This window comes from Manacus candei, unplaced genomic scaffold, assembly GCF_025592945.1.
Source record: "Manacus candei isolate 608988 ecotype Guabito, Panama unplaced genomic scaffold, ASM2559294v1 h1tg000003l, whole genome shotgun sequence".
Taxonomy (NCBI): Eukaryota; Metazoa; Chordata; class Aves; order Passeriformes; family Pipridae; genus Manacus; species Manacus candei.
In genome coordinates, this window is record NW_026138051.1 from 14,123,201 (window position 1) to 14,139,702 (window position 16,502).

At 35.5% G+C, this 16,502-nt stretch overlaps 1 protein-coding gene across 4 annotated transcripts in view; it reads right to left on the minus strand.

Annotated features, from left to right (window-relative positions):
- Positions 1-1,409: 1,409 nt before the first annotated feature.
- PCDH11X (protocadherin 11 X-linked) overlaps positions 1,410-16,502 on the minus strand; it is a 459,145-nt gene continuing 444,052 nt past the window's right edge. For 3 of the 4 annotated variants that reach the window (XM_051788404.1, XM_051788428.1, XM_051788414.1), the window contains one exon: positions 1,410-4,996. In XM_051788404.1, coding sequence (XP_051644364.1) covers positions 4,605-4,996 — 392 coding nt within the window. In that variant the 3' untranslated portion in view covers positions 1,410-4,604. The remainder of the gene's footprint in view (positions 4,997-16,502) is intronic. The other variant, XM_051788419.1, reaches the window with a different exon arrangement.

Here is a 16,502-nt window from a genome sequence, read left to right on the forward strand (position 1 = left end):
CCCATAAACACTCCTGCCTCCAGCTCATAATGATTTTCTATAAGCAAGTCTATCAGAGGCAACATACAAGGAGGGAGCTTGGTACAAAAAGAAGTGACACAGAAATGGAAGATACTTCTGATAACATAAAGTTTGATTGTTGTACACATTGTGTGCATTTTCTGACAGTTTGGGATGTCACAATGAAGAGAGATTTAGAAAGCTGAAAATCAGAGAGAAGCATAACTGGAGGAATACTTTTTAAACTTTTATAATGAAACACAAAGAAAACAGCGCAAAGGGGAAAACTGCTTTTGTGGATCTAGTTTATTAATAAGCATTGTAATTAACAGGACAACATGCTGTACAGAAACCTGAAATAGAACTACTGCAAATTTACTGGACTTCAAATGCTTCTGGACTGTAGTATATGGTGTCCAGCTGCATGATTTGTAGAGTGTGGTTAGGGCTGTTTCAATACACAGACATACACTGCTCACTCTCAGATCCTGTAGTATGCCATAGAGCAGGGAGATTTCCCAGAAATACAAACTCAAATATTTACAAGAAATCATCAATCTCTTTCTTCACTAGGGATAACATAAGTTATACACAATTTTCCTATGTATACCAAATAAAATCTTTGCCTTCAGCTTTACTTTGTGTCAGCACAAACCAATTCCTTCCTTTTTATTTATCCAGTTAAATAAGGGTAGTAAACTGCAGTGTGATCGTTTAATTGCTTATCATTGATTAAGGATTGGTATTAAACCTGCAAAAGGAAAACACGAGAAATCAAATAAAGTCAAGTGTAAGTTTTCAAACTTTAAAGCCTCAGACTTTGTAAGACTCAAACAACCTTGAGCTAATTGACCATTCCTGATAGAAATTGTTTAGGTCTCTGTCTTTGTCTCCACCGTGCTGGAAGCAGGTGAGAGTGGTAGCTGGGGGCTGATGGGGTTCCACAGGGGATTACAGCTTGCTCAGAACACAATGGAGCAACCCTTCCCTTCTCTTACAAAACCACCCACCAGATCTACCCCCACTGTGGGCAGAGATGCAAAGAGGCTGCTCTACTCTGGTCCTATGCCCAGCAAAAAGACCTGGCTGGGCTTGGGACCACATAACTAATGTTAGATCAGGCCAGCCTTTGTGCTAACATTCATAAGCCCTCAGGCCCTATTAGCATGGGCTCATTGCCATGATAATTAGCTAAATGACCTGCATCCGGCCAGCTCGAAGCCCAGAGAGAGCAGGTGCTCAGTAGTCTCTGTCTGGCTGAGCAGACATGCCTAATTATTCTTTCTTTAGAATTAAGTTACACTTCAGAATACAGCACAGTTTAGGAAAACAAAGAAACAGCATATTTTACTTCAAACAGTTTGACTCAGTTCTTTCTTTTAGAGGTTTGTTGGGTTTTTTTTAAAGAATTGAATGCTTTACAATATGGAAATAGAACCTTCCTTTCTGCCATTACTACCCATAACTTTGATGCAATACTTGGAAGTGCAACAAGTATTGAGTTTGGAGAAGGGAAATTATCTAGACTAGACTGTTTGACACATAACATTGAAGGCAAAGGTTTTCCTTTATTGTTACACTGTATGAAACAAATCTAATCATGTAACTACCATTTTACTGTATATTGTATATAGGATTGTTTTCTCCACAAATTCACACAAGTAAGATAAAATAAGTTAAATGACTAAAAAAAAATTACACAAAAATATACAGTCTATGTACTAGATAAATTATTTATATATATGGCAAGATGTGTAACAAGTCTCTTGTAACATTATTCCTCTGGATACTGACATGCTACTCAGAAAAATGTTGCCTCAAATGTGTAGTTTTATATATTAGATATGTAATATATAAAAATGAGGGAACATTTTATCTTCTGAAACAATGTGTATTTACAATTAATTGTTCTGTACCTTGTTGACTGAATTTTAGGATATCAGAACACATTTTCATGGATATAGCATTTAATACTTCATATAATCTGATTTATCTTTACAATGCCTTTTGTTTAAGCAATATTTTGTTGTTGTTTGGTTTAGGTATTTTGTTGGGGTTTTGTTTGTTTGTTTTCAAGAGAAGGGGCTTGGATAATTGCTTCTGTATCTTAGGGAAAAAACCAAAATAACCCCTAAACACACTAAAATTAAGTGAAGTTTGTTGTTTTTTTTTTCCCTACCAATGAAAAAAACACTAATTCTGGTTCCTTCACCATTTCCTATGAAAATCCTAAAATTGTAGAAATTAATTCTTTGCCAGGAAATTTCAGTTACATTTTTCATCCAAAAAGGAACTGTTGCAGGCAAAAAAAAAAAAAAGGAGAGTTTTCCAGTGGAGCTGCCAATTCTGTATGGCAGCCTTCTGTAATAAAAACTGAAGACTTCTGTGTACAGTAGGAAGCATTAGCTGTCAGCATTATTCTAAATTTGCACAATTAGTATGTTTGGTAAATCTGTGTAAACTAAAGATAAGCTTTTTTTTTTTTGCATGTCTCTGAAAAGAACTGCCGAATTTTCTCATTCTGATGTGTCCAAAGCAAACAACAAAGGGCTTTGTATATATTAGGTATGACTTAATTTGTCAAATTTTTAATTGTCCTGGAACTGGAAATGAGATGTGTCAGCTATTGTGTGTCAGTACCCAAAGGATTGTTATTTTTTTCCAGGACTTACATGCAACTGGAAGCCAGTGTGCCACATCTTTTCTAAACATTATTGAAAACTACATTAAAAAAAAGGAAAGCAAAAGACGTACATCATTAGATAATCTGATGTCCATTAATTAAACCCTATCAATAGGTTAAAAGTGAAGCTTTTTTTAATTATTATTATTTTGCACATAAATTCTAAATGTGATTTGAATAGATTTACAGTGGGGACAGCAATATATAAAGCTACTTATACCTGCTGGGCACATAAGAGAAGCTCTTTTAGCATTCATTGGAAACCCTCAACAACTTGAACTTCTATAAATTTTACAAGCAGCTAATATTACAGCATTTTTACACACAGTTTTGTTTATAAATTACAGATTTAAGTTACATTATGAAGCCTACATAGAATTCTATCCATAGGAAATATTCACACACTGTCTTTTTTTCCCCTCCATACAACTTCGATTGTCTCACTTAATGTAGCAATAAAATTAAGAAATTATGCATTTTCTTAAAGGAAAAATTCCTTGGTATGTACATACTGTAAATTATGAAATGACTAAACAGCAAAGAAATATTAGAAGGAAATGCTAGAGGAAAAATATGTTTTTTCATCTAAGAAAGGAATCTCTTTTTCATCCACTCTGGAATTTACCAATAGAATATATTTTCCAGTACAGAGAACACCGAAAAAAATCACTCATCTATAAAGAGAATCACCTTGAGACTTCATCAAATAATATGATTGGGGTGTGTTTATATTTATCCAGCTTTCATTACCTAGATTCTTCTTTCTTTGCTGAGCACTATCAATCATTCTCTAATAACTAATCCACAATGACAAGTACTTCTTAATCTAATAGGTTTGTGGTGAAATAACTAATATTATAGTTAAAATTTTACTGAATACTTACAATAGGTGAATATAGCTGTAAAAAAAAAGCCGTACATATCACTATAACACTTTTTTAAACACTGGTATCTTGCAGTCACGACAGCACATCAGCCAAAAAAACTACCCCACTTTCCTACTGTTTTCAGCAGTGCCCATGTAATTTTCAACTAACAGGAACAGTAGCCAAAGCAAGCTCTGCAAGATGGAAAAAAAACAATTAAAGAAAAAAAAAAGAAATAAACTTATGGCTTGAAAACATAGTATGTATAATATTGTTCCTTGAATTATTGTAGAAATATTTGGAAATTCAAAGTTACTTATAATTTTTTTCCAGTTTTGTTCTGGCATGTCCTATCACTGTCATGTTGCTTATTTCACACAGAAAAGCCAGTTAAGAACTTTCTATTTCATCTATAACATTCTTTCAAAGAATAAATACATGTATATTGAGCCAATAAAAATTAAAATAAAAATCAGTTGTCTTTTCTTTAAGTACATTTTCCTTCTTAATTACATAAAGGATAAATGGTAAGATATACAATCCTTCTTAAGAATTAGATTTTAGGATTTATTAATTCTATTATGTCAAGTAATCAAATGAGAAATTACTCACTTGATCACTAATGCTAAGCAAATGGAAGATGAAATCTATGAATATGCTATAAATCATAACAACAAAGAAAAATTTGAGTAAGCTATTTTTAGACTGTAATATTCCCCAAACTGTACTAAAAAATTGCTTTCAAAGGGAGGAAGAACTGCTGGCAGATATTTGTACTATATGGCCCGTGTAGGAAAATGAACAGGATTTTGTTTCTCTTTCACTTGTTTCTGGGTTGTGGGTTCTCTTCCCCATTTTGTGGGTATTACCAAGAACTATGGTAAACACCTTTTAACTAAGTCCTAAGGATTTAGATTATCAGTTTCAAATTTAGGATCCTATATACACAAATATTCACAAGCCTAACAAGTGTGTAGGTTCCCGAAGAAGAGCGTTAGGCTGTGACTATACACAGTCACTTAAAGCCTGAAATTAGGGATTTGTCAGAGATGCCTTTATAGCTGGTGCTCGTGTACGAACGCGGTGCTGCTCCCAGAGCCCGGAGCCTGGTGGGACGCGGCGAAGTTTGCCAGAGGAATGACTTTGACGGGATCTTCGCTGGCGCAATGTCTTTCGCAGGTGTTGTAGAACTGGGGCCTGGGCCCCCCCTGGCCTTTGTCACTGTCATCCTTTGGGAGGGGCCTGCCCAGAGTGTGCCGTCCCTCAGGCCTGGCTCCCCGGCCCCAGCCTTGCTGGAAGCCAAACGATGGCAAAGGGGTGTTGGGCTGCTGGTACTGCGTCAAAGCCGGAGGCATCCAGCAGTTGTCGGAATGGCCGAGGATCAGACACTCCTGTGTGCAGTTTTCAGAGGCTTCAGCCAGAGCTTTCTGGAGATTCACTTCTATAGCTGGGAGGAGGGAAAAAGACAAGGCATTATCAGGGATACAAAGAAGGATGCACAAAGGAAATCAAGGTCAACAAAGCAATCCCTGTTCTACAGTAATGGCCACAGTTTGGGAAGGAATTACCTCCAGGTGCACACCTGAAGCAAAGGTTTAGGTGTTTGCAAGTTTTTGGACCACAGTGTTCTCACTGGACATCACCAGAAAACACCTACTGTTTAATGAGCAGCTGATACCATTATTACAACTGTGCAACTAAAGCTCTTATACAGCCTGTTTCGCAGAATCATAGAAGCTGGCAAAGACCTCTAAGATCATCAAGTTCAACTGTTACCCCAGCCCTGCCAGGGACAGCAATAAACCCTTTCCTCAAGTGCCACATTCACATGCCTTCTGAACTCTTCCAGGGACAGTGATTCCACCACTTCCCTAAGCAGCCCATTCCAACGCTGGATGACCATTTCAGAGAAGAAATTTTTCCTAATATCCAACCTAAGTCTCCCCTGGCACAACTCGAGGCTGTTTCCTCTTGTCCTGTCACTTAGTCACAACGATCCTTGCACTTTTTGAAATTTTAATTTCCATAATAAAGTTAAAAGCTTTCTAATAAGCTAATGCCATTCTTCTAGATATTTGCATAGAGCTACTTCGAGAAAGTATAATTTTTAAAATTACAATTTTTTAAATATGTTTTCTTAAAACTAGTTTTTTTTAATTGTTTGGCTTTGCTTAAGACAAAACAAAGCTAATATGGACACTAGCCAAAGACGCTACTTTGGCTTCAAAGATGCATTCAAGAGCTTTAAGAATGAAAGAGTGTAACAACTATTTTAAAGAGAATTGATTTCTCCATGTATTCAATGCTGGAAACCTTGAAAAATCAAAGGGTAATAGCAAAAGAAGATGTAACCTCTGTAGTTTACTAGTAATCGAACCAGATTTCTTCAATAAATGCAAGGTTTGTGCCCTTGAAAAAGGATCATAGAAATTATAATTTGTTCAAAGGCAAAGTAAACAAAAATCTGAAAGGTGTTAATTTGCAACACATAAACACTCCTGATCAGTTCCATCTAAACTGTGGCTTTATCATATTGTGTAAAATAAAACTAATAGAATTAAGTTTCTACACATAATTTTATATTCTCTTGGTGTGTACTTGGTTAAATACATCAGAAGCATAGAAGAATATCTGATTAGATATCTCACAGTGCCATCTTCACAAAACTTTCCAATGAAAGATGTATACATGTTTTTAATATCTGTCTTAATGAAGATAACATTTAAAATTGGATTCTGTGTCATAGGCACTGGAGAAGGTATGCCACTAAAATTATTTAGAGCAAGAAGAGTGCTGAATAGAAGCCTCCCACCCTCTGAGCTTTATGTTTAAACAGATGCTGCATTTCTGTTTTAATAAATCCTTTGCATGTGGAAATCTGTGTAAAGCTACAGAGCACAAACACTACTTTCCATGTTAGCTTTCAATGCAAATGAATTAAGTTTTTCCTCAAGGCATTGAAATATATAATGTTGCTGTCCAAAACACAGGATGCATCTTTTTGAAATCTACCATGTTTAAGTAGACAACTGGTTACTTGTTTTATCATGAATGCTCTATTCTTGATTATTTCTCCTTGAGTATGTGTCAGTCAGAGAAGTGATTGTTTATAAATGTTATTTTGGCATATTACTGGCATTTCAACATGTCTTCAGTCATTTTGCCTGAGTACTTTTCAGTGTAATCCTGACAAAGCTTTGGCACCTTGATGCTGAAATACTAATCCAGTTATGATGGGCAGTAGGAGACATAAATATGGAAATAATTTAGTGGAGGCAACAGTTCCTGCAGGAAAATAAAAAAAGTTGCTACTGGTGGATTAGTCTAATCTTTCTATGTCCTACTATCTGCTATTAGAGACATAAATCTGACTATATACAAGTCTTTTAAGCTCTTTAATTATCCAGGTTTGCTTCTATTCTGATCAAGACAATTCACTGAAATCAGGTACAACCTTGATGGAGTGTTGAGTTAGCCCCAGTTTATAGTGAAAATTATTTTTTTGCATTTATTAAAAAACATACCAAATTTGATACCAAATACTTCAGTGTTTCTTTTTATCTTGAGGCTTTCTAGTGGCTCTTAAAATGCTATTAATTCAGTTAAACTGTATAAAACACACAATTATTTATTTGGAAATAATACTTATGCATTTCTTGTTCTACACAGCAACTATTACAATCCTTATATTTTACCATCTCTCTCAAACTTCAGTAAGAGAGTAAACAAAGCTAAAACATCAAAAGAAACATTTGACAATAAAAATGTAACATTTACACTTTAGACAAGGCAACTGCAGAACTAAAAGGTCACTTCTAAAACATTCTCTACACCACTTCAACAGATCAGTAGGATGGTAATTTTGGGCCATGTGTTGCCAGATTACCTGTAAACTTGGAACACTCCACACTAAGAGTAAGAGTATTGTCAGAATTACAGTCCTGCTTATTCTGTTAAAGAAGAGATATTTTACTCTGGGTTTTAGTTCAATTAATAAAAAACACCAAAAACCACTAAACCCACCACCACCACAAAAAAACCAAACAAGAGCCCAAACTCCAAAACTTTACAACAATCCTGGGAATAATCATAAATTATGAATACAAATTATTTTGGTGTTAAGTTGGGGTTTTGTTATGCAAAAGTCTGCCAATGCAGGACTGTTTAGCAGATAGATCTTTTGTAGCAGTTATAGTCTTTCTTTCAGCTTTGGTATTTGGTGCAGGTATTGTTGGTTGTCAGAGTATGCTTTTCATCAGAGCTTATGCTTAATAATATGCAAAATATAAAGTTTTCTTTAAATTTGAAAAGACCCTTTCCTATTGAGCACTTCTGCAATGCTGTAGAACAGGAAATAAAAACTATTTAGCAAATACAAGTACTTTTCTGTATGATTTTTGACTGAATTCTTTTTTTACTAGTAACAACCAAGTTTTCTTTTATAATATACTGCATTCATTATCAAAGTCAAACAAACAAACAACACCCCCCCAAAGCAATGATAACCTTAGCTTCTAGACTAAATTTAAAAGGTGTACATTTTTAAAAATTATTAATAACACAGGTTTTGTATTGTTTTTAATCCAAATCACCTGTTTCTAATAGCATTAGTGAAACCCTAAGGCAGTCTTTAGGAGACTGGATGTGCTGTAGGAAACACAGGGGAAGCAAAACCACCAGTAAATGCATTTAAAGGAACCTTAAAAAAAATCTCATACACTGATAAGCTTCAGTAAATAATATTAGCAAGGATAACAGATGCAATACAGTTTTCATTTGGTATAAAGTAAAAAAATATAAAATCAGCAATACAAGAAACTATTTTTTAGCACAATGAAGTAAAAATCACTCTTGGAGAATAATTCAACTCAGAACAAAATGTAGGAAATTTTCTGCATGAATATTCAACAAGCATTATCTTTTTTTGCCTGCTCTTCCAGGCCATAAAATACACCTTCTTTCTGTCAGTCTAATTCATTCTCTTTTTTCCTAACATATCACTCTCCTGCTTCTTCAGCATCTGAAATCCTCCTAAATAGTTACTTGGCACTGGCATTGCACTAAACAATGTTGCACTTACTAAAACCACACTTTTAACAATTCCCTATTTAATCAGAGAAGAGAGCTTTTTGTCAGCAATGTATCATACAGATGGTGCAGACTTACAATGCAACGCAGTTGATTTTCAAATATTCTGTTACAGACTTTACACACAAAGAAGTCCCTGTACCCAGCACTGAGGTGTCCTCACCATCCTGTCTACCTTCCCCTCCACCACTTGCTGTAAACAAAGGATTCTCTGCCTGGCTCAGCTGAGCATCCCAGAGGACCCTGTGAGGAGGAATTCCAGCCACGCAGCTGGGGGAGTGTGAGGTTCAGAGCTCAGGTGGTCATTTACCAGAGCCAGTGCAAATTGACCATGGCATTTCCTAGCTGCTACTCTTTAAGCTTCCTTCTATTTTGTATCTTTGCAAGTCACTGTAAATGTGGATGACAACAAAATTTTCTGAGCCTTTGTCTCTCATTTAAATGTAATAATTTAGGTGATTATTTTGCATAGTTTGATAAGTAATCAGGGGTAGGAAACATCTGTGGCATCTGCCTCTACCAATCAAGGATAAGAAAGTTTCTACTGTCTGAATATTTTCAGAAGAAATGATGGTTTTTGCTACTGAAATTCAGTGTCTAGGAAATAGAAGTGTACATATTCCCCATGTATTATAAACAGTACATTCCATTCAACTCTTAACCATCTACTTAATTTCTTATTCAGTTATAAACCCTCAGTTTTATATTTTTTTTTCATACTACGTGGAGACTCTTCAAACATGACATACAAGTACTATGAAAGAGAATTTTTAATTCACATAACAGATCACACTCATGCACATGTGAGTTTAACACTTTGGTTTGAATTCCAGGTTGTTTTAGGAATGAAACTATTTTTTAAATTGTCTGCAGCAGAACTAAGAACATTTTTAAAGAAAGTGTCTGTCAGCTCTTCTGAAATGTTTAGATCAGAGCTGTCAAATATAACTAAAAGCACAATAGTTAAAAGGCTTTCTTCATTGTTCCACAGTCTTATCATTTATAGGTCAAAGCAGTTTTCAAGTAAGAATATTTACTTTCCCTCAAGAAAAAGCTGAATTTCAGCCTCGTCAGAAAACTATCCTTCGGTCAAACCTTTTTTTTTTATTTTTTTTTTTTTTTTTCATTAGAGACTTCCTATGGTTATAAAGTCTGTGTGGGATTTTAGAGACAGTAAATAAAAATGTTGGTTATCCTCTTTGTATCTGATTTACAACACACTTTCTTTTCTACTTCTATGGCCTCCCCTTCATCCTCAAAAGAGAGACAAACTACTAAGACAATATCAACAGGGCTGGTTCTTTTCTCAGTCTGCTATAAAAGCCATCACTTGCATCATGACATCTCACAAAGAGACTTGGACTGGAAGGGACTTTTGAAGATGTCTGGTCTAACTTCCTGCTAGAATCAGGATATCTTGGTTGAAACAGAAGAGAATAGTTTTTTTCAAAAGTTTAAGCCAAACTTTCAGAATTGTACATGTCCCCTAAAACCCAAGTCCGAATGCACATGTTGAAAGGAGATGTGCACCTCTAAGAGTTGGGCAATCAAGAACATGAGCTCCTGGAGAAGCCTTAAAACATTTCCACCTTTATCCATACATGTAGTAATGATCAAAAGACATTTGTAAATGTATTCATTAGCAAAGTACTCAGATTCATTAGAAGTTCAAAAACCACCAGACTGCACTGTACCAATGCAGGTTTAGGGCCTTATAAATTGTGCAAATAAAATTTCAAAACCAATTAAAAAAAAAAAAAAGAAAAAGCCTTAAAACACAGAATATAGAGTGCTTGAATTTTAAAGCCATGTAGCTGAAGTCTTAATGAAAAGCTGGTTTTGAGTTTGACACATTTTGGATGCAAACCATCCAGTGTTACATTTAGAGCACTCTTGTTTCATAATAAAGCAAGCAACAATTAGCAAGCAATTAAGCAAATTGCCCACAATTATGCCATTGCTGAGCTATTTTTCATATTTTCACAACACAGCACATATATGAATACATGGCTTGCAGTGCCAACACTATTCTGTCAGCATCCAGAAGTGCCTCTCATTTACGGAGCGTTCCGGATTAAACAGCTCCCACTGCACTCTCAGTGCTCTCTGCTCAGCAGGAACCCACCAGAGTGATGAAGATGACAACCCCAAGCTACTCATCTCAGCCAATAGTTCCTAAGGAGTGGGTCATGTTCCCCCCCATTTTTTGCCCATGTGTATTTACTAAAAGTGGTACTAAATCTAAGCAGGAATTCAAGCATAATATGGGGAAATTATCGCCCAGAATTACCCTGGTGACCAAAAGTGGCCGCTTGGGTAACATCATTTAGAGGTCTCTGCTATATGAGGAGAACAGAAATGACATTAACAATAAAAAAGGGAGGGGAGAATGGCTGTTAGTGTAAACTGGGTTACTTTAATAAGGTCAGGAGGAAGAAGCTTTAATGTAGAAACCTAAATGAGTGCTGCTATAATATACTCTAGCTTTTTGGTTTAATAATAAAATGCCTTTGGGAGAAGTTTCCTATGAATATTTTATTTCCCGTATATGTCTCAATAAATTAAAAACCTAAAAGAGTTACTTAAGTTCTAGCCTCGGAACCTTTTTATTCAAGGAGCAAGTAGGACACACCACTTTTGTTAGTTTTCAGCTGGGTGTACAGAGCTTGCCCTGCTTGTGAGAAATCCTACTCAGAGAAGATTGATCCTCCAGATGTTCTAACTGAGGAATCAACAGGAATGCAGGAAATCACACATTTTCATGTGCTACCTAGGCTTGCCAGATTGTAAAATCATCTCTGCTTCCATTCCAGTGAACACAGTTTATATCCCAAGAGCCATGATTTTAATTTGAATTTAATCCCAAAAACTGCCATGAGTTAGGCTGATTCTTATAAAATCCAAATAGAATGAGGTGTGAGTATTTTGCACCTGGCTGCAATTAGTCAAGCAAACTCTATCAAAGATGGCCAGGAAAAGTTGGTGAGGGAGGAGGCAGGAAATGGAGAAAATATCAGGGCGAAAGAGGTAGCATATTGTAATTCCTGCATCATTAACTACATTTGTGAAGTGAAACTTTCCTTCACAAATAACAGCCATACAAATAAAGCACATTAATCTTTCATTAAGTCATCTCTTATTGCTATTCTGACTCAAACTTCAATCTTGTATTAATCATAGCCAAGAAACTGTGTAAAGGCAATGCTCCTGTAAAAAGTTCAACTTCAGTAATTGCTGTTTTCCACAGAAAGACATTTCACACCCAAAAACCTCCAAACCAAGCCCCCAAACCCTCTTGTTTTTCAGCTTAATGAACTTGGGTGTGACGATATTGTAGAGTACATGGCACTGACCCTTAATTCTTTAACAGTCCAATTAAATTCATCTTTTATGTCCAGGTTTTGTTGCTATTTATAGCAAAAAAAAATGGTCATTTGCAAAGGACACATGTTTCTTAGCCTATAAAGTGTATATTGAGTTATCAATGAGAATTTTAACCATAACTTGTAAAGTATAATGACCATCTAAAATGAATAGCCTAAAATCTAGTATATTGATTACAATTCTGGGTAATACAATGTGCTTTATTTAATATTTAATTAACTGCTTCACATTTGTACCGAACCTTCTTAATTATTAATACATGGTTCATTATTTAACATGGAATATAAATTCAAATTCAAATCAATTAAACAAGGTGAAACTGCATAGTGAGAAATGGTTTATCCTCCAGCAATAACCTTCGACCTGGAAACATAGTAAAGAGTGAAATTAGCATTCTTTCCCCCCATACCTGAAAAGACTATGCATTTTAGATTATATATTAAGCTCTGCTACTGATGTAAAGTTCCTGTAACAAACTCAACATTCTGCAAAAATATGCTGAACGAAAAAGGACTTTGACTCTCACTTTTCAGAGGAAACATTTCCAATAGGAGTTTTCAGAAGGGCATTGGTAACACGGCAAACATTCCTCTTGATCTGTAAAATTTTGCTTTAAGTCTTTCAAGGTCAAACTCTTATTTACAGTCAGGGAAACAGAAAATCGCTAGATAGTCAGAACTTGTCCCCTGGAATGAGTACTTCCTCAAGTAATATCTTTCAGTGTTGACTTCCCCAGGCATCAGCCAAGGACCACACACCACACTCCCGACCCCTCAGTGGTATGGGGAGCACTGGAAATCTTTCACCTTTTCTGGACTATGAGCTGTTCATAGAATTATAGAACATTTTGAGTTGGAAGAGATCTTAAAGCTCATCTGGTTCCAACCCCTGCCATGGGCAGGGACACCTTCCACTAGACCAAGTTGCTCCAAGCCCCATCCAACCTGGCCTTGAACACTTCCAGGGACGGAGCATCCACAACCTGTGCCAGTGTTTTACCCCCTCACAGTAAAGAATTTCTCCCTAATATCTGTTCTTATCCATGCTATCTTTTACAGGAAAACAAAAAAATGTAGCCCTGCAGCATGTGTCTGTAAGACAGACTGAAGCAATAAGTACAACTCTGCTTTCACTGTATAATGTTTCCAAAGCTTTGTTGCTCACACAGGTGTACACATAGATAGTTTTATGCTTTCTTAAATATCCTTAAACATTACTTAAAAGATGGGGTGTAGATGATCTATGAAGAACAGCATATGTCATATAAAGTTCTAGGGATTGAATGTTATATGCTTGGTAAAAATTACTATAAAACGTGCTCCTTCAAGGATAAGTGTGGGATGAAAGACCTCCAGTTCTGCTTCAAATGTCTGCATTTACAGCCTGTATTCACTTCAGTAAGTTTCTTGATGCATCTGCATGCCAAATGGGACACTTTCTTTTTACTGACTTTCCAGTAAAAAATAAACAAAAGTTTGATCTAAAGTAGGATACTAAAAAAATCTTTTGAATTAAGTAATTGAACAACTGTGGGCAATTGTTCATGCTTCAGACACTTTAATGAAACATTAATTTTTAGAAGGGATTCATAGAACTCCCAAATACTCAGTAAGCTAGTAAACATATATTTCCTGTGATAACTTAAGACATGCACAATAAAAGATGTTTTGAATTATGTTTTTTATCAGATATGCACAAACAGAAATTTAAAGTCAAAGGCCACTATAGCAGCAACCAAAATAAACCTACAACAGCCTAAAAATGTTCTGTAGCTTTTATGTGGTGACTCCAATTTCATTTCAAGAAAAAAAATAGAACATAAACAAAAATAAGGATATAAACAAAAAAAAATTGGTTTTATTGTGAATATCCTGTCTTTATCTATTATTTAATACTTCTAAACATTCTTACAATATTCACGTAAGCAGATATCCATATATACACTATGGTTTTTTGAGTGCTGATAGCTATTAAATTTTATTGGGCCATCAACAATATTAATCTCAATTGAATATATAAGTAAAGCCTGCTGAAGTCTTTTTTACAAATAAATTTTCCATCAAAAATGTAGTTTCAAAATTCAAATGCTTTGTGACGGTTTTGATTCACTTTACATTTGAGTGTAGGATAACTAGTAATATCCATTTTCTCATTTAATTTTCACCTGATTTTTTAAAATATGAGGATCTTCAACATTTCAACATTATGAAGAAATTGCATTTTTGAAGGGAAACATTCTCATTTCTCCAAAGCTTTCCCCCAGATTTTACATATCACAATAAATATCAAGGTCAGGTTATGATTCTGGAAAATGACACTGCTTAAGTTTCACAGCACCTGCAACATTGTCTAACACCACCCACAACCATTTCCCTTTTTCAAATTTCCTGCAATTCCCTTACCACTGGTACAGAAGAAAAAACCTTGTGCTCCACCTGAAAACTTGAAAATCCATCATTCTGAGAAATTAGGATAACTATTGCAGGGTGAGAGGGCGTGGATTTTAATTTCCCTAAAGTGCCCAGCAGCGTGTTGGCTCTGCTGTGCTGGTTGTCATGATCCCTTCATGACAACCTACAACCTTGAGGAAGGACAGACCGGAGGAGTAAAACTTCAACATCTCATATCTCCACAGGACAAAAGGATTCCCCTCCTGCTCCTCTTGTCCTCCCCAAGAGGACACTCTCCTCCATATGGCTGCAGTTCAGGCAGGTTTTTCTCTTGGAAAACCCTCTCAACCACAGCCTCCTTGATGACTAGACAACATTTTTTATCCAATTTTTCACAGCAGTTTTCTGTCAAGACCACTTTGTCAATCTGCCACAGACTACCCTCAGTGGAACCACACAGCTACTCATCCCTTTGACAAAGGCCCCAAAAAGTGTGAATACATGGAAAGGGCCATGTTTGATTAACAACCTTGTGATTGCTGTAAAAATGAAATTTGAAAGGTAATAATTACATTTGTAATTACTTAGGTCTAAATCTCTTATGCTTCCTACTCCCTCTATTTCTGGACAGTTGGAGCAACGACTCATTAATAATAATAAAGTCATTTAACCCTGCAGGCACATTACAAGGAGAAAGTTGTCATTTGTCACCAAGCAAATAGAACAATCACTGAAGGATACAGCAAGACCACTATTTCATATTTATTGCAAATGATAAAAGGGACATTTTGCACTCATTCTCACCATGACATCCCAATCTGCTTTTTAATTATCAGCAAACATAAGGGGACAGCATACAACATATGAGGGACTACTAATAATGCATTGTCCTGTGGTGACATTTCCATAATCACTTTAAATCTACCCTATACATATGTACTAGTTAAAGCTTTCAGCTCATGAAATCATACCCCCTAGTAAGGAATGAATTATCCTTTGCAGATTGAGCTCACAAAAGCAGCTCTTTCCCAGAGTTTGAGGGTCTGATAGCTGACATATGTATTGTTATTACTTTAAGTGATAAGATTTGGCATTCTGTTGCACTTATAGTTGAACACAGTACGACTTAAAAATAAGTGTAATTGTATTTTTAGGCCAGGAACTTTACAGCTGTAAATCTCACTGGTGATAATTTAGGCAGGGACTTCTGCAAGACACTTAAATTTCCAGTGTTTTTCAGTGTTGTTCTGCACTTTGATACCTCAAGAACTCTGCAAGAATGTTAGATGAAAAAAATACCCTTATTCATAGGGAACACAAGTAATTTACTCAAAGTTTACTGGGTTTTTAAAAAGAATTACTGATAAAACTGCCTGTCCATGAAATAAACTTCTGAGGAAAAGACTCTTTTTTCCCTAAATGATTCTATTCAGACATATGAAACCTTGAGGAAAATTTATGCAGAAAAATTTCTATTATGAAGGCAAATGAAAGGAAAATTTCGTGTAAATAAAAGTTATCATAATCTGAGATTCAGCTCTATCAAGCTAGAACTTCAAATTCTTCCTTGCTTTGCTTTTTTATCAGCACTTATCTAACCATTGGGCGTGTAGGGAGACTAGTGAACAAATTTAACATTATGAAGTTATAAACTGTTATTGTGTGGGCTAGAAAGGAGGTAAGTAAACCTCCTAAATCTGTTTATATTTCCCCCAGGTACTATAACAGTCTATATAAAGACATGCTTTAAGAAACTTAAATAAGAAGTGTTAAGAAATAGGACACATCAGGAAAGAGTAAAATACAAGAGTAAAATTCATGTTTTCACTCTTGACATAGTGACAACATAGAAAAACTTATACGTGGAGTGAAATGTTTTGTCAAATTGAAAAATAGAAATAATATGAACACTACAATTTTCACATCAATTTGAGGTAAAATGTTTTGAATTACAGTCATTTTAATCTTGTTTTATAAAGAAAACTACTTCAAATGGGTGATAATTTAAACCAGTATAATCCAAACTTCATTGTGCTCCAGTCAGGCATCGGATTGTGGCTCCGAGTGATTTGGAGCAATCTTTGCACATTA